At 41.4% G+C, this 19669-nt stretch overlaps 1 protein-coding gene across 1 annotated transcript in view; it reads right to left on the bottom strand.

Annotated features, from left to right (window-relative positions):
* Positions 1-18013, bottom strand: part of wwc1 (WW and C2 domain containing 1) — a 40907-nt gene extending 22894 nt beyond the window's left edge. The window contains exons 1-5 of the mRNA XM_022760824.1: positions 17797-18013; positions 5680-5789; positions 5354-5557; positions 3920-3996; positions 3234-3313 (exon numbers count right to left, since the gene is read on the bottom strand). Of these exons, the coding sequence (XP_022616545.1) occupies positions 3234-3313; positions 3920-3996; positions 5354-5557; positions 5680-5789; positions 17797-17915 (590 nt within the window). The 5' untranslated portion in view covers positions 17916-18013. The remainder of the gene's footprint in view (positions 1-3233; positions 3314-3919; positions 3997-5353; positions 5558-5679; positions 5790-17796) is intronic.
* Between the last annotated feature and the right edge of the window lie 1656 nt (positions 18014-19669).

Below are 19669 nucleotides of genomic sequence, written 5' to 3'. Positions count from 1 at the left end.
GGACTGGGGGGACTGGGGGGACTGGGGGGACTGGGAGGACTGGGGGGACTCGGGGGACTGGGGGGACTGGGAGGACTGGGAGGACTGGGGGGACTGGGGGGACTGGGAGGACTGGGCTACAGGGAGACGCTGCAGGAAACAGCCATGAGAGGCAGCAGCAGCTATGTAAACCCTGTCATCAGCAAGTCATGCATGCATCTGAATAACAGGTCCTTCCACATTCTTCAGAGAGGGGAGAGGGGGAGGGCGGTTCTGACAGAGAGAGAGAAAACAAGGTACAGAGAGAATGAGGAAGTGAGGGAGGGAGGGAGGGAGGGAGGCACTTGTCTGTAACAGGCAGAGAGAACAAATAATCCTCTCTAAGTCCTTCTCAAACATGGACTTATGTTGAGTGAAAACGCTGTTTGTGAACTTTTTTATAATTGAAATCACAATGATCATTTTACTACAACACAGAGATGGAGACGGTGTTTAATTAACTACTGTCACACCAAGTGAGGCGACTCTGAAATTAAACAGGTGCAGCTTTTATGTTGGTAACCACGGCCTGCTCCTCCACCTGTGGATGCGCCGTGACCTTCGACCTGAAAATACTTTCTCAAATTAACACATCAATACAAACTCTGTCTTTCTTCCCGACCATCACTTGCTGCTGAGCCCTTCACTGTGCTCTTGTTTATCTCTGACATATTTTAAGTGTCGCAACGTGCCGCGCACACGGCCAAAGGTATGAGGACACTAAAGCCCAGCTGATAGTAGATTTTTGAGCCTGATAACGAAGAAATAAGATAACGATATTTTGATCAATATTGATTTCTTAAAACAGCTTCTGCGCTGATTCAGTACTGCACTTTCAAGAGGACGAGATATCCTGAGGTTTCGCTCCAAAAACAGCAGGGACTGCACTTCCCATGATGCAGCTTGATAGCTTTTTCTGTTAGACCCTCCCCCTGCCTGGTGAATTCCCTTGACTTCCACACTCTATGACCCTCGTTCACAGTGCAGGTTAGAAATTTAAATTATTACTTTTTTGCCTTCATTATCATCACTTTATTATCGCCACGGTGAGAGAGAGAGAGAGAGAGAGAGGAGATGGTTGGACTCGAACCTGCAGTTAGGAGTGAGCCGTCATGGTACACAGCCACCGGTATTAATTATACAACTATTACCTCTGGTAGTAATATTTACTCCCATTAACTTTCCCCCTGCATTTTAACTCGCGTAATCAGCGACCCAGACCAAACTCCCACTTCAGTATTTTGTAATAAAAAGGGGTGTCCACACACTTTTGGCCACACAGTGTATCAACACTGTTCTGTATATGAAGAAAACATCATGAAACACTTTCCTCTGCTCCAGTATTTTGTGAAATCTTATCGGGAGCCGAGTGCGCGGCTGCATTCCTGTCTTAAGCCTATTCGTATTCCTGCAAACAGCGATTGGTCGCTGAATGGCGTCTGATGACTGTAACAGGAGAGGAAAGTCACGGAGGAATGCCGTCCGACCGCTCTGCCTCAGCTACTCTTTAATCCTCCTGACACTCTCACTGTGCTGCGTGAGGCAAGACAAACAGACCGGACATTCCTGTTCAATTCAGCGTCCGCCGACGGCCCGGGCGGCGCGTCCGCTCTCCAACGTGTTGAGTTTCAAAAATACACCAACAGCCTCCGTTTGAGATAAACAACAATTAGAGGAGCGAGTCCCTTTTCAGACGAGCGTTCCCGACTGACACTCTCCCCATGTTGTGAGGTGTGGAAGTAGGTCAGGTAGACGGGGTGTTTCCTCTCAGATCCACATTCCTGAGCGGTTGTTTCCATCGCTGCGTTTATGGAGGTGTTAGTGTTTAATGACGGGATGGAATGTGTGATAGTGCTGAAGCAATAACTGAGGTCGATAACAGCCGTTTACTGCGCGATTCGCACCGGCTCAGGCAGCGCTTTCACGTTAACGTGTTGGTTTCTGACCACATGCCGCTGAACAGGGCAAATTCCAACCACGGCGAACGGCAGAAGTCTTAACTCCTTCATCTCTTCTGTGATCGTAGATAAATGATCAGGATAAGACAAATGACAGATAAGAGCTTTAAAGACATTATAGCTGACATCTTCGTTCAATCTTATCTACGAACAGGAGAAACTGTGAGAACATGAGATTTTACACACAAAGAAAGGAAAAGTTGGCGTCGTGGTCAAAGCTCAGGTTTGAAATTCTCCTGCTCCACAGAGTCTCCTGTCAGAAAACCAGAGTGTCCGACTGAAGCCCTGTGTTCCCATCACCCACCTCTGCTTCCATCACAGTTTAAAGTGTAAGGTTATTAACAGACATAAAATAAAAACAAAAATAGAAGTCGACGTCTCGCGCCTGGAGCCCCATTTATGTGCATTTTCATAAAGATTCACTCATTTTAGACTCTGGGAAAATGTGACAGACATTTGTCAATATCTTCCTGATTATTTAAGAAAATAAGTGTCAGATTAATCAATAATGAAAATAATCGCTAGTTGCAGTTCTATTTAAATCCACTAAACTATTTATTTATTCTTTAAAAATCAACAGACTGAAAATGAAAATAAGAAAATAAGTAGCTCTGACTTTCTGAGCTGAATGTTTTACCTTTAAAAAAGCTCATTCCTAAAAGGCTGGGGCCGATATTCAATAATATCGAATATTGCGATATTTCCCGCCTTATGTTTTAATTTTCGTGATATTTTTTTTTATGCAGTGTTGCACAGTTTGCACAAAAAAAGCAGATAATATCATACTTATTTGTAATATTTGGGCTGGACTGCATCAAGATATGACATTTTGGATATCGCCCACATCTAATTCCTAATTAAGAAATATAACATTTTACTACATTAACCTTTAGGAGATGTCTGAGGAGTTACACACTTCACAGTTTTCAGCAGTGAACTGAAGTGGAAGGTGTTTTGCAGGCAGAGGGAGAAGCTGTGGAGACCGAGGGAAGGTCACACTCACACTTACTATTCAAGTCAGACTCTGAGCGTCAGATTAAACCCGGAGCGCTGCTGCTAGCCTAAAGCGCCGGGATCGAATCTGCAGAGTCGAGTCAACAAATACACCTGTCAATACGCCCTTCAGCGAGGACCGAAGCTGGAGGAGCCCGGACCGGAAAAGCTTCCAGAGGTGAATATGAGAGCACATATGAATCACAAACACCCCCCCCGGACAAAGACAGGTGGGACGGTTGGACGTCGGGACGCAGCACTTACTCTTTGAGCGTCTCAAAGCCTTGTTCTTTATACTGCAGCTCCTGCTTCATACAGGCCAGGTCCCGCTTCAGCTTGTTCACCTGAGACACAGAGACCAGAGGGAGGAAGAGAAAATCAGTTTGAAATACTTTATTTTTGTTGACACCCATGAAAAGACAAAAACGTGTCCGTCCGACAGTTTGTGATCTCAGATATAAGCTCACTAGTTCCAACTGAAGACGTACATCTTTAAAAACATCTCATCAATATATAGTTCCAGAGTCAGATAATAAATCAATAAATAAATAGATATGTATAAATTGTCAAAATGAGTGACACCTGTTTACGTGGGTATTTAAAGTTCTTCTTATTAGAAATAGAACTAAAACAACCGTTTTGATCATCTATTAATCACTCAGTCATTCGTCATTCGCCTTCTCTGATTCTCAAATCTAAGGATAAGGAGCTTTCTTCTGTTTCGTATCATTGCAAACTGAATATCTTTGGAGTTTTAGCCCGATATTATTCATTAAATGATTCATTTGCTAATGGACAAACATACAGGTTAATACAGGTTAAGGCTTAATCCAGCTGCAGCTCTGAAAAGACCAGTCATGTTAAGTAGATCAGGTATCAGCCAGACTGTACGGCCGATCCGAGCATGAAAAACGGGTGATGTGGTAGAAAGAGGAAGCAGAGGCTCTTACCCGACTTTTGGCCGTGGCGATCTCTGCCTTCAGGATGTCCGGGTCGTACTTGCTGGAGGAGGAGGATCTGGAATTCACTGCAGGATAGGAAAGAGAAAAAAGAGGCGATAAAAACCTGAACCTTATATCCTCTTCTCCTTCGGTTGTTTCACATGTTTTTGTGAGGGAAAACAGGAGAAATGTGAATATCGGTTCGACTGAGTCTCAAGAGAAAACATCTAATTTCTCCTGTCGAGGCTGAAGAGAGAAAGTACAGCCTGACAAAAGAGGAACCTTCGATCCGCTCTGAGGTTAAGGACCATTTTTCCCCCTCTCCTGTACATTTCTGAAAACCAACAACAGAAACCTCCAAAGCTTTTCTTCCCCTCCCCATCTTCTTTTTTTCCTTCCCTCAAAAGGTCAAAGGTCGGCGCAGTCGAAGCGGTTCCAAATTCTGCCTCATTATTCAGCAAACTTGAAACTATTTTCACCGACATAACACGTCTGCTACTGATCATCTGGTCATGAGGTCATACAGTATAATGTTGTTATTCAATCTTATTCTTATTTTAACTTTTTATTTGTTTTTATTTTTGTTTCCCTTTTATATTAATTTATATAGTTCCTTCATATTGTTTTTCATTTGATCAGATTTTCACTCTCTAATCTTTCTATTAATACTTTTATAATTATTTTAATTATATTTTTTTAAATAACAAAAACATGAAAAAATATATATATTTTTCCTTTTTTTTAACTTTTACTTGCATAATTTTTTTCTGTTTATATATNTAATGTTGTTATTTAATCTTATTCTTATTTTAACTTTTTATTTGTTTTTATTTTTGTTTCCCTTTTATATTAATTTATATAGTTCCTTCATATTGTTTTTCATTTTATCAGATTTTCTCTCTCTAAGCTTTCTATTAATACTTTTATAATTATTTTAATTATATATTTTTAAATAACAAAAACATGAAAAACATATATATATATTTTTCCTTTTTTTTAACTTTTACTTATACCTCTAGTTTTCATTCATTGAGTGATGACAGGTGTAATGAGGGAGCCGGATGTGGCAGAGAAAGTTCTTCTATGTGTAATTGAAGTTTGTGCTTTAATTAATCACTTTTATGTGTGTGTGTGTGTGTGTGTGTGTGTGTGTGTGTGTGTGTGTGATTGTTTGACCCTGAGGAAGACCAGGTGTGGTCGATACGGGTCTTTAATTGTGTGATGATTAACTTTTCTACCTTGATGACGCTACCTGTCTTTATTTTTTCTGGGGATTCTGTTTCCTCTGTATTTGCTCAGCAGAGCATCAGGAGCACCTGTTTGTCCGAGCAGAGCTTCCTCTCTTGTTTCTCTGTTTGCTAGCTCCACTTCACTAAGTGCAAAATAAACGGTGCTCCACCATGTGTGGCGTTTCTCCTCCCTCGGTCTCTCCACGTTACTCACAGCTGGTCTGCGACGTGGACTTGTCCCTCCACGCGTCGTTGAGCTGCCGGTACTCCTGCTGCGCCAGTCGCAGCCTCTGCTCCTTCACCTGGTAGATCTCCTTCTGAGCGCTGAGGGCGTCCCGGGCCACGGCCAGGTAGTCCCGCAGCATGGCCTCCTGCTCCCGCTGCCACTGAGCCCGCGGGTCCTCCAGCTGGGTGCTCTCTGGATGAAGAGAAGGAGGAGGGTTCACAGCTTCAAGCATAACACAGCACGTATCTGAGCCGAGGCACAGGAGCTATCTTCACACAACAGGCGGCGGCAAGAAGAGCAGACAGCGAACTCACTGGTGTTGTGGTCGACATAGTACGCTCCGATGACGGGGTCGTACGCCTCCTCCCAGCCGACCGGCAGCTCATCCCCGATACAGTCAGCAAACGTCAGAGGCTTCGTCTGCCTGAAGGAAACAGAAGCAAGAACAGATTCAGTGACAGAAATCATCTCAACTACAATCACAACATTTATTTATCTGTGTAGTGGTGACTTATGCTTATGCAGCTTACAGGCAATTATTTATTCTGTAAAGGAAACAGCACATGTAGAAAAGAAATGAAGATTTCCTAAAAGGAAATTACAGGAATGTGAAACTGTTAGAACCACAGATGTCATAGAAACGAGTTCATTCCAAGTGGCGCTGGTATTTGAAGCCTCTGCACACTCCCACAACCTCTCAGGTTTATTTAAGTATTTAAGGTGTGTGTGTGTGTGTGTGTGAGAGAGAGAGAGAGAGAGAGAGACCATGTAAACAAACATTGATGAGGTATAATAGGTAAAGAATGTGACACGTGATAATTAATGAAGATGTTAAACCAGTTTTTTACCAGGCTGCTGTCAGGTGTTGATCTCTGGTTGGTTCTGTAGCGCTCAGAGAGCCAATATTAGCCAATAAAAGCACGTTCCACCTCATCAGACTGTCTATTGAAGAGCTTTAAATCAACTGAGTCATCTTGTACAAATCTATATATATTCTATAGATATAAAGCTACACTATCTGGATATTTGTTTGGTGTTTACACTGAGATTCAACAGGATGAAGAGATAAAAATTTGTTAAAATGTTCATTTTCTGAACATCTGTAAGTCACCTCCAACATCTACAGCATGTAATAACTGTGTAATAACACTAGTAAACCCGTGGTCATGCGTCTATAACAAAGGCAAACAGAGCGTGACCCACATTGAACCCTGGTCAGAAGCAGGTCTGAGTAATGACCAGACTAAAAGATGGATTTATCCCGGCTCACTGTGTTAGTGTGAAAGCTGCTCCAGGAGGAGGAGGCTGGGTGAGTGTGGGAGGGGTGGGGGAGTGGGGGTGGGTGGCCTGGTGTTTTACTGAGTCCCTCTATTCACCTCAGAGGGGGATAGAGCAGAAAAGAGGGGGTGGGGGGGGGCTCTCTCTGGCCGGCCACAATAGGAGGAAACCGGCCCGTGGCATTCCACAAGCAGCGCTGACGCATCGCCTGGAGGTTTCTGGGGCAACCCCTCGGCCCTGCAGCGGCGTTACTGCGACCGACCGCACTGCAGCCGTGAGGGTGAAATCAAACTCTCTCTCATTTTGTTTTGATGTAACTGAGCCCGAGTGTTTTCAGAGGACTCGAAGATTTGAATCCTACCTGGATGGTTAGTGATGTTGTTGTTTAGTTTTTTAATGCAACAGCAGAGAAAATCACCATGAAATGAAGAGAATGAGCGAGACGACTTCAGGAATTTATACTTATACGTCTCCTGGTAATTCATATTCATCAGGGCTGAAACAGCTTGCTGCATAAAACTGATACGATCCAGATCACATCTTCTCTTCCTTACACACTCACTCATACACCAGAAACACTTGATGTCTCAGCTAACAGTTTGCTTTTATAGTTTCTCTAACTCATATGATACGACGAGCAGGTTCAGGCTCAAACTCCTCAAATACCTCAAAAATAAGGGATCAATCGTTTTTTTAATCAATCAATCAAATCCAAATCCTTTGGAATCAAATCTTTTTCAGTACTTTCAAAATTTTTGGACAACATGATATTTAAGAATCTAGCTTCTTCTGACCAACGTTAAGAAACATAATCAATCATTTTAATTGTGATTTATGAACCAAATATCAGACAAACTGACACTGACTAACATAAACTACTGTAATTAACTAATGTCTAATGGGGGGCTGTGCTAAAACACAGTGAAAATGATAATTATTCTACTTTATCAAACATTTTCACAAACATATTTACAAAATGCAGCGTAACAGCGGCGGTAGGCCCAACGCTCCACCTTCAACACGAGTTCTTCCTTTAACATGTTTGACAGTAGATAAATATTTAAACAAAGAACCCCCCCCCCCAGTCATTAGTACCCTTCTGTAAATATTGCATTTCGCAGAAGTTTCATTGAGCTGAAGTTTCGGGGGCCGGTCCACCATGTTTGTTGTTATCAACACGTCTGAGTCTCTTTTTTTTTTTAGCTGCCTGTAGTGTCACTGAGTAGTAGTAGTAGTAGTAGAGTAAACAGAGAACATGAATGAATGATCACATGAACATGAGGGATTCACTGGCTGTGGGACTTAATGGATCCAGATCCAAAACGGAACCAATCAGAACCGATTCCTAATTAAAATGAGGTTGGTAAATGAAACTCCCAATCTTTAATTTTCTTTTTAAATTTCCACCGAGACGTCACCTGACAGCCGAGTAAACAAATGTCAGAATAGAGCAGTTACACACACATCATCCCCCGCGAGTTTTCTCCAAAGCGTCTGCAGTATCACATGGGATAAACAAACAAACAAAAGTAAGGAAAACCAGCAGTCAGACAACAAACAGGAGAGTAACAAGCGAGACTCTGCCGCTGCCTCTTGTGTTTCGTGACTGCAGATACACACAAACACAGAAGCGGCGGCTCGCTGCTGAGCAGAGAAACTGAACTGGGTCCTTTTTCAGCTGATGAATAATGAAAGGGGCCCGGAGAAGATCCCCTCGGCTCTGCTCTAAATTTAGACTCAGGAAAGACGGGGAGGTTTCTGCCAACCGCTGATCCCAGAAAAAGCCGGCTGGTTGGCTGGCCCGGGCATCCACATCCCATTATTTGATTCCTCTCTCTCCGCTCACCCACTAAATCCTGTCCTCTAATCGCCGGGCCGAGGGGAGTCGCTGACCTCAACTCGTCGCTCTCTGTCACAGTTTTCCCTCGCAGCGGAGGACCAGCTGGCGGCGGCGGCGGCCCAACCTCCATTTCACTGTCAAGTCATTTAATAGCCACTTGTGGCGCTTCTCACATGCTTCAGTGCTTTTGTGCTCAAACTGCCTGCAGGTGGCTGTGGGAGCCCCCCCCCACGCTGCGAACAGGTACAAAAACTGGGATGACCTGACGCACAAACCACATGAGCACAAACGCCCTGAGCAGCAACTCCCTCCCTGGGTCACGTCCTCGCCGGCTGGAAGGTGCCACTGTCTGATGAAGGCATAAAACTCAGAAAACAGCCAGAGCCGGAAGTTTTCGCGTTGTCCGTCCATCTCATTCTCTTGGACACGATATCTCAGTGACGCCTTGACCGAACTTCTTCAAAGTTGGTACAAACGTTCAATTGGAGTCAAGGACGAACTGATTAGACTGTGGTGGCTAAAAGGTCAAAGGTCAAGGTGACCTCACAAAACACGCCTTGAGGGAATTTCTTCAGATTTGGTAAAAACTTTCACGTCCAAACGTCAATCATGCATTGAGCAACACGCAAGAATACTTTCTACCTCAAAAGAGTCTGGTAGCTGCTGGTAGCCGGTAAACTTAATGCAGTGTTTTCATTTCAGGAATATAACTGATCTTATTAAGGATTACTTCTGAATTACAATGGCTTTTATAAACAACTTCCAACTTCTGTTCCCAGTCTTACATTACAGCCCACTGAATATATTTTTGTTTTGGACTATTGGCCAACCAAAACAGAGAATTTGGAGACATCACTTTGGGCTGATTAAGTTCATTTTTCACTCACTTTTCTGATGTTTTACAGAACAAATAACTACTCAATAGCTGCCAGAGTTTGGATCCACCAGTCCAGTAAATGTAATCCACGTTTATTTTGACAGTTGGACAAAAATAAACACCTAATTCCACTTCCAGTCATGCTCTTATAAACCAGACATAGACGTAGAGTAATGCACTAAATTAACTGCATTTATATAACACTTTTTATACCACAGCACTTTACTATGTGCCTCTAATTTCCCAGTCCACACACACACATCACTGTGTCAACTTGAATCCAGATAATCTGATGCAAATATGTAGCTCGTTTAATAAAAACCAGTCTGATTGGTTAAATATTCCAGGTTTGAGTGTTTAATCCTTTTTATTGCAGTGTCATCTTAGGATACAGGAAAAGGCCAATTAAAAAACATTCACTGACTGACTCGAGGTGGAGTTACAAGTTTGGTAAATTGTCTTTGGCATAGTTTCAGTTTTCACTAATATTTCTGTCAGACTCCTGTCAGTATTAAAACGAGCCGTCAGGACTTCTGGAACTTTGCGAATGTCACAACAAAGCAGTCACATCTCTGAGTCATGCCCCAAGCCCCGCCCACCAGGACCCACCATCCAAACCTTGCAGGATTTGGTTTCTCTGAGGGTTTTACCTGAAATATTCTATATAGTCAGTCTAACAGTCAGCCAATCAGAAGAGAGGCTCAGAGCCTCCTCTCTTCTGATTGGCTCACCAACCTGTTCTGACTACAGCTCCAGAGAGAAGCCTGAGAGAGGAGATGTGAAACTACACTGGGATGGTTTTTATATTTTCTTATGGATCAACACTTCAAATAAAACAAATAATTGATTATCACATCAATCTATAGAGAACTTTTTTGATAAAAGATTAACTGATTTTTCAGTCTCTGACGCCAGCTTCTTAAATTGAAAGATTTGCTTCTTTTTGTCATTTTAAACAACAAAAATATAGAACGGGTTTTGGACAGTTGGTTGGTGAGTGAGTTTCAGCGTCACATGTTGGTCTGCACGTTTTTTAAGAAGCTTATCTGAGGCTCAAACTCTGTGAGGAAAACACTGAACTCTTGTGATGTTCTGGCATCAAAAATTGATTTGCAGGATATTAAATTCTGATTCCATATCGGCTTTTAAAAGCCAATGTCAGCCGAGGCAGCAGAATACACACACACACACACACACACACACACACACACACACACACACACACACACACACCTCCACAGGTTTCACATACCAAGGTAAACAGCCTGGCCGGGCCCCGGCGCTCTAATGCAAACTGACAAAGTGTGCGGCAGAGTGCAAATACACAGGGAGGCGGGCTGCATAGCTGAACGGTGAGTCAGAGAAACGCTCATTCAGAGCGGCGTATACATTCCTCAAGGCCAGTTATGAGGCTTCAAACTACATTTCAGAGCCGCTCAAAGTCCGGCAGTGAAACAATGAAACACGTAAACACTCCCTAAACAAAGCATTGAAAAATAAACTGTGAATTCATCATAAAATAAAAAGGGGAATGACAGCAGAAATCTGCCTCTGCACATCACTCTTCTCATACCAATGACGGCGTGTTATCTGACAGATAACATTCCTTTCACCTGACGATATGCATTCAATGCGTCACTGCAAGGGTGGATAGATGATATAGCACTCTGAAGAATTTACAAGGGCCACAGAGCCTCATGCCTTTCTATGAAAACATCTCTCTTTTCCCTCTTCTGTTCCCCTTTTAGTTCAGTTTTTCTTGTTATAGTCCTGAATGTGTGCAGGAACCTTAATATGGCTCAGTGGCTACATATTAAAGGTCCCATATTGTATGAAGGTAGATGTCCATGTCTTTATTGATTATAGATCAGGTCTAGGTTCTATATTAATACCGTGAAAGTATCAAAGCCTCAGTCCACAGAGAAATGAACACAGCCTGTATTCAGAAACTGAGCCTTAAAACCAGCCGTCAGGACTTTGTGATGTCACAACAAAGCAGTCAAAACTCTCAGCCATTCCCCAAGCTCCACCCACCTGAATCCACCATCCAACACTTGCCGGATTTGGTTTCTCTGAGTGTTTTTACCTGAAATCTGCTATATTTTTATTGGATCACTCAGAAAACATTCAGCCAATCAGAGCTCAGAGCCTTCTCTCTTCTGATTGGCTCACCGACCTGTTGTTACTAGAGCTCCAGAGAGAAGCCTGAGAGAGGAGATGTAAAACGAGATAGTTTTTGGCTCTTAAAACCACAAATATATCTTCTTATGGATCAACACTTCAAAATAAAACACAGGAAGTGTAAAACATGGGACCTTTAAATGTGACTGGATAACTGAGTCAGAATGTCTCAATAATTTAAAAATAGGTTGTTTTCTTTCTTGTAATACTTTATCAAGATTTCAGAGAAATAAAAAGTGGCAAATAAAAAAAGAGGTCACCCCAGGACAGAAGAGAAAGAGGTTTTGTTTTGTTTTGAGTGTTTCAAAAAGAAATCAGCACTACAATCTGGAATCTGGATGTCCTGTACAGCTACATTAGCTATTCAAATAAAGAACATCGGATATCTGTGACTGTTCCTCCGAGGGCCCTGGGCAGGATACATGCACACGCACACACACACACAAACACAAACACACGCACACACACACACACGCACAAAGACGCAAAAGCTGTCAGTGTCAAAATAAGGCGGCTGTCTTTCTTCATTCCTGAAAGCCAGCCTGCACTGGGAGGGTTTTCACATGACTGCAGCAGGAAATTCAAAGCTACTGTAAATACCAAAGATGAACATCTTTTTGAGGCTGAACGGGCACAAAAAGATTTTGCCGACACTTTGATGCAAAACAAACAGAAGACAACAACAACTGGCAATCACCTGAAACACCAGCGGTGAGGAGATATGGGAGGGAAAGATAAAACTACAATAATCCACCGTATGTGAATTTCTGCCACTAGGGAGCTTTTAATCAAAACGACAACAAGAGACGGAGTTTGGGATCATGGGAGTTGTTGTCTTCGTTCAGGAGCTGAATTATCAAGAGGTTCTCCTCCTCTCCAAAACAAACAGACCAGGCGATTAAATCCGGTAAAACACTGAATAAAAGAAATTTCATGTTAAACATCAGTGATTCTCCAATGCTGTTCCGTGGACACATGGCGTGTCGGAGAGGCTGGGAGTCGAGCTGCCGCCAATGTTTGCTCGGATCCAGACGTCCAGTGACTACAATCCTTCATCCGCATAAAATATTTATTTAAAAACCACCAAGATCTAAAATGTGTATTGTAAACATGCAGCTCAAAGCTGAATAAAAAATGATCTGGTGCTTGTGTCGTCTGAATAGGAGCTAAAAGTCAGTTTATTTACACTGGAGAAGCAGCTACATTACACATTTCTGACATTCTTCTTTGATAAATTACCTAAACTGATGAATTAATTAATTATCATTAACACCTATTTTATTTTGATCAACTTATGCATACAGGCAGTGCATAAACAATTAACAAATGGGCTAAAACACACTGTAATGTAGTTGTATGCAGCTATAATAAGTGTTTGTTAATGTGCAGCATTTGCCAACCATTATAACTTTTTATCTGTTTATACAGTAGCCTTTTAGTATGGGTGTCCACACGAGTTACAGTTGTCTACAAATACATTAGTAAACACTTATATCTGCTTACGACTACCATTAAAGTGTGTTATAAACCATTTATTATGTGTTTATATACAAATTTTACAATGTTAAATAGGTTTTTTGAAGTACTTTAAGTTAACAGTGATGAAAAGATGAATGATGAACCTCTGCTCATTTCCAAACATCCTCTAACCTGCTGTTAATTTACTAGAACAAACAAAATATCAATGCAACAGGTTAAATTAATAGAAGAAATGTTCAACCTGCAGAGAAGCTTTAATTCTTGTATTATTTAACCACACAAGAACAAACCAGTGCACATTACTGCCTCTGTCTGAATGCTGTTGTGAGCTGCCACAGATAAATAAGTTATAAGATGGTTGGTTATGTATTAAAAAAACACCAGGCTGCAGCTGTGGCTGAGCCGGCCTCTGTTCAGGTCCTAGTTAACAGTTTGCAGGGCCTCACGCTGCACTTTGACCCCGTGCACCTTGGCAAGCAGTGAAAGGGATTTCAGATGAATCAGGCCTTTGGCTGGTGAGTCTGTGCGCTGCTCGGTCCTTCACGTTCTGTGTTTCAGGAATGTGTGTGTGTGTGTGTGTGTTGTTTTTTAAGGACTTTGTTTGGTAAGGCTTTCTTCCTTCTCACTTCCTCTAAGTGTCTGAGTGTAAAACGACCAGAGGAGGAGAGGTCTTCATTCCACCTGCCATATAAGTGTCAAATAAGTGGAGGCCGATACAGCCGATGAAATACTGTGTGCAACACAGCTGCAGCACCTTTTGGGAAGCAGCTAGCTATTGTTTTCACTTTCAATGAATCGACCACTTTCAGTTTATAAAAGGTCACAAATTAGTGAAAAATGTTCAGCTCCGTCTCCCAGAGCTCAAAGCGACGTCTTCAAATGTCTTGTTTTACCCAAAGATGTTCAATTTACAATGACGCAAAACAGAAATGAGCAGCAATTGTTTGTTACTTACATCTTGACTGATATAAGCAATGAGCAGCAACACACACAGCAGAACACAGCACACGTATGATCACTATAACCAAGCGTGAAAACACAGGTAGCTGAGGCTCCATCACAGGAGCCGCTTTGCAAACGGGGATAAATAAATACCTCACAAATCAAAGCACTAGTTCACAGTGACGCCAAACTAAGATAAGATGTCCCATTTTTTGATCCCCCCCATAGAGGGGGGGATCAGTCAGGATCAAATTCAAATTTGACATAGCAGCGCAAAAGGGAAAATGTATGTGCAATATAAAAATAAAAAATTAAGTGGTTGTGCAGTTTGTCCAGTTTCTATTGTAATATACTGATTTGAGTCTTAGACTACTTGTAGACAAATGTCTGTCATATCCAAATAAAAAGAAGATGCTTTTTTTTTTGTTGTTGAAGGTAAAAAGTGTCACAATGGACCATAAATAAAGCGTTGTGGTGCTACACAGACAAATCATATTCTCCAGATGTAAAAAAGGAACATGTTTGTTTGGTACAGGCCACAAGAAAAATCACATCATCATCATTTTTATATATTTTCAGACAAATTGAAATGCAAAAATGACCATTCCTGCTGAAATCATGACTCATATCGCAATCGAAATATCAGCCAAAATAACTGCAATATGACTTTTTTTGTCTTTTTATATTTTAATTTGAATTTTTAATTTAATTTTATCATTCAACCACCAATGCAGCCAGTGCAAAGATGCTTCAGGCAGCTAGCACATAGTAGCAGGACAAGACGAATAAATCTAACTGAGAATTTAAACTCTGATATCATGACACGTCCTTACCTCATTTAGAAAATTTGCAAATATTTTTCCTACGAGGTCTTTGTTTCTTGTTTCATTAGACAAACACAAAAACCTGCAGAATAATGTGGGTGTTTTTTTTGTTTTGTTTTTTATATTAAAGCACAGAAGAAAAGAGCCAAACCTCAAAACAAATAAATTAAGAGCTAAATCGATGTCGTCAACAGTGAAGTAAAGAAAGACAAACACAATAACATCTTATAGGACTTGATATGGTTATTAGTATTTTATGTCAGACATTTAAAAGTGGGGTTAACGGCCCTGAGAACCTCTCACAGCTGAGGACAGAGGAATACTGTTTGAGGATAACTGTTGTGACTCATTCACATCTATTTGCTTGCAATGTTGGTGAATGAGGAACTGCAGCTTGTTGTTTATAGTTGATTCACTGCCCCTCTGGATAACAGCGTCAGTTACACGCACTACGTTAAAACATGTGAAACACAAAGTGACCCTAATGCAACAAGAAGAGAATCTCACAATCCCACCCTCTCATAGAAAAGACAAAAACAAGCCGTAAGCCTCCTGAATTCCAGACATAAGCCATTAAAGGGATTTGGTGTCAAAGTCCGAGGGGTCTTAAGTAACTGGTAAAGATGAAAACCGAGTGTGCCCCCCCACCCACCCACCGCGGCCTCCACACTGTGTTTTGGTACAAGTGGTGCTGCATGCTTGGCACTCTAAGCCTATTACACTGATGGATTTCTATGAGAGAGAGAGAAGGAAAAAAAAGGTAACTCACACCTCCACACCTGATTTCTCATTACAGGGATGTAAATGAGCAAGAATAAAAACAGCAAAGAAGAAAATAACTCTTGGTTTCCACCTGAGCTGTGGTTCTTAAGACTGGTCAGTTTTTCTGGTTTGAGACCGACATGTTGCATCTGCAGCAAATTCCTCTATCGTGTTTCCGCTTTCTCGGAAAAATAAACGATTTTAAAATCTGTATTTGAGTCTAATTTTGTAACAAATGTGTCAGGTAAAATAAGCTGCTGTTAACCTGGCGAGAAATAAACTGTTTACCCACAACATTTAATGACTACATCAAGACATACATGTCTGGTGGGACTTTAAATCATTCACTTGGTGTAAAAACTAATGCAATCACAGTCTTAATAACTGATCTACTGTCTTTTACCAGCTTCCAATCAATTACCTAAATAGGTTTAATTAAGTATTTAAAGGATGACCAGGATTTTGTCTAAGCTCCTCAACCAGTGTGTTCTTAAAGTGATAGTTCAGGTTATTTGATCTGGGGTTGTGTCAGGTACTTATACATCGTCAGTGTATTACCTGCAGTAGAATCGGATGGAGAACTTTAAGCTGATGAGCCCTGGTGGTAAAAAATATCCTTTAAAAAGTTCTTAAAGTGAAATGTATGTGATATGATTGAAAGCTCCAATAAAGCTACTAAATGAACCTATCATAACAAACTGAATATTTTGGGGGGTTTTTTATGGTTTGTCAGACAAAAACAAACCATTTGAAGAAGTCAATTCAATGGATATTTTCTCTATTTTCAGATATTTTAAGATAATAATCATCAGATGAAAACATAATGTAAATAATCATCAATAACACAACCACACTGAAAGTAACTTTCCATTCCCATTTTTTCTTTGAGCGTGTATTATCATTTCTCCTTTCATCCACCTTCCCACTCACTATCGTTTTCTATTAATTTAAACATGAATAGCTTCTTCCTCTAGCGATTTCAACAGTGGAAGTCATTCTTTCTGTTTATTCTCTATCTCCCCTTTCAAAGCTAATGCAAAAACACTCCACAGAGCACATCACAGAGCGCAATACAAGCGGGAGCATCTTGTTTATCACCGGCTGAGATCCTCTTGATGAAACACTAAAGGAGAACGACTCCCAGCTTCAAGGTCAAATTTCTACTTCAAATAAGAAAACGAATGCAGCTCTGAAGACAGACATGATCAGTGCAGGCGAGTTCAGTGATCCTGTCCTCATTAATATTTCCTCTCAACACCACTCTGCTCTTCATCACTCCAACTTAACCTGAGTCTCCGCTCAATCTTTGTGCAAAAAAAGGAAAAGAAAGTCCCATCTGTTATTTCTGGATGAAAACAGCTACAGGTGGAAAAGAAAAGCATTGAGATCAGAGAGAGTGGTGAGGAGGGAGAGGAGCTGTGAGCCTATCATCATGGGTAGAGCTGCAGCAATTAGCAGATTAATCGATTGGTCAATTGACAGAAAATTAGTCTACAACTATTCTGATGATCTAGTGATCGTTTGAGTCTTTTCTTTAAGGTAAAAATCACAAACATGTCGTGCTTCCATCTTATCAAATGTGAGGATTTGATGCCTTTATTTGTCATACTTGACAGCAAACTCAATATCTTTGAGTTTTAGACTGTTAGCTGGACAACAAAAAAGAAAAGCAATTTATTTGGCAACTTAATTTTGCCAGTCACCACACTGAAACACATCTGCCTAATAACCTGAGTTTAAATTAAAAAAATAAAATAACTACTACTAGAAGAAGAGACATGGACTGTGTTTGTCCCTAACAGCTTGACTCAGGGATGTGAGAGGTCAAAGTGAAGAAGGCACAAATGCAGTAGGATATTTTTCTGCCTCCTTTTGGGAATAAACAGTGTTTGACTCCTTCTTGTTCCCTAACTGGGATGTATATGGACCAGCTGCTGGTCGTAATGGTCCACAGATCCCAGGACTCAGCACAGGTGCAACAGTTCCCCCGAGCAGGAAAAACAGTCTGTTTATCTCTGGCAGGTTAAACTATCTTACTGAGGATAAAAATGTACATATCTGTTTATGGTAAATTATGTGTATGTTACATGAATAGTCTCATTTGCACAGCAACAGTGTGTATATTTCTGCCTATTACAGTGGTAAGCAAAAATTACAATTATATATTATTTTCTTCAATGATGATTGTAATTTGATCTCATCTCCAAGAGGTCAAAGGTCATCCATCAGCACTACAACACACTCCTACCTGTCTCTGGGGTCGATCCAGCTGGTGCACTGGTTGATGTGGTCAATGTAATAGATTTTGCCATCAAAGTCTCTGGCTTCCTCCCAACCCTCAGGTAGTGGCAACTCCTTCCTTGGCATGTCAGGCGAGTCTCCATGTAATTAATTCCTCTCTACTCAAAATCATAACGAAGGGAAACCATCGCTTTTCTCTGTCATCATCATCATCATCATCATCATCATCACAATCACCATCACCATCATCAGCAGCAGCAGCAAAAGTATCAGCAGTTATTCCCAAAATTCCCTGCCTGGCGCGTCTTGGATTAGGGAATAATAATAATAATCCATAATAATCCACCGATTAGCAATGAATCCAACAAAGGAGGGACTGTTAAAAGTGGGTAAAGTAGTTCCAGCAGGCTGCACTTGTGCATCAGTTCATTTCTATGTGAGTGTCAAGTCATCTGCAATATAAACACAACGGTCATAAAACTACACCGTGTTGTTATTTGATGTGTTTTTCCAGTTGTAGGCGCATGTTTTGCAACTTTTTTTTTCCCCCCAAATCCGGAGGGAAACTTCGAGGCGGTCTGGTGACAACTTTTGAAGTAAACTACAATTATCCACGGTCCACAAAACACGAACGGTGCTGCTGCTGCTCCTGCTCCTGCTGCTGCTGCTGCTGCGGGTCTGTTGTCGGTTACAACGTAAACACAGAGAAGCAGCCTCAACGTCCAAGTCCACAAACCTCCGAATAAGAGCCAAATGAGGGCGGTAATGTGTCCACAGCAGCGGGGTTTCACACGGAGAACCGTTAAAATGCCTTGTTTAAAAATCCTCTAAAATCCCCAAACTGGGCTCGTTTCTCCTGCTTGCCTACAGGCCACCATGTTTAGCAGCAGTAACCGATGCTAACCGCCAGCCGCCGCGGGGTAACGACCACTCAGAACACCGCTGAGAGAAGAAAAGTAACGAGCGAATCCGCAGCCGTTAAAATCCGGTAAATCCGCGAGAAACTCGGTCTGTTATCTTCTTAAATGATCCGTTTGCAACCGGACGGGAGGGGAGCAGCGGCGGCAGCGGCGGTAAAGTCTTCCCTCAGTCCCGATGACTTCGGCCGGTCGACGGCTGTCAAGTGACAAACATTCATTGTGGCAGCTTCCGGTTACGATTTCAAAATAAAACTTTTGTTGCCAAATTCAGCCAGCAAAATAAGACTTCCGGTCACAATAATTTGCCTAAACTATGACTGATGTCAACAAAATCAATCAATATGTGTGTTTTGATAAAGGACTAGTGTGCAAAATTTACTTATATTTTTGTGATTTGTGTAGAAGATTTAGATGTTCAGATTCCATACACACACACACACACACACACATACATACATACATACATACATACATACATACATACATATACATACATACATATATATATATATATATATATATATATATATATATACACACATATGTATATATTTTTTTTTATATATTTTTTGTTATTTCATAAAAATATTGGTAATGTAACTGGCCTTCACAGCTCTGTGCAATGGCAAACTTTCAAGCTGACAGCCCCCTCTGGAGGACAACCTGTTGAACTGCTGCATTGATCCTCCTTATGCTGAGCGATGGAGACTGATGTCAAGTGAGTTCTACAGGCTGTTCAGCTCAGGTGCCACAGGTTGGATTTTGATGAAACTTGGAGAGATGGTTCCCAACAGCTCTCTGTCCCTTTAACTTAAATATGACACAGCTTGATCAGAGGGTGACACAGCAATTTCAGGCCAAAGGAAACATCTGTTCCTGCTCCACCTGGACTGGTTTTGATCACAGGAAATACGCTGATTAAAATGTTAAAATTAAAGTAAAAAAAAAAGAAAAAGAAAT

Source organism: Seriola dumerili, unplaced genomic scaffold, assembly GCF_002260705.1.
Source record: "Seriola dumerili isolate Sdu_G_001 unplaced genomic scaffold, Sdu_1.0 BDQW01000367.1, whole genome shotgun sequence".
In the NCBI taxonomy this organism is placed as follows: Eukaryota; Metazoa; Chordata; class Actinopteri; order Carangiformes; family Carangidae; genus Seriola; species Seriola dumerili.
This window is presented reverse-complemented; position numbering and strand designations above follow the sequence as displayed.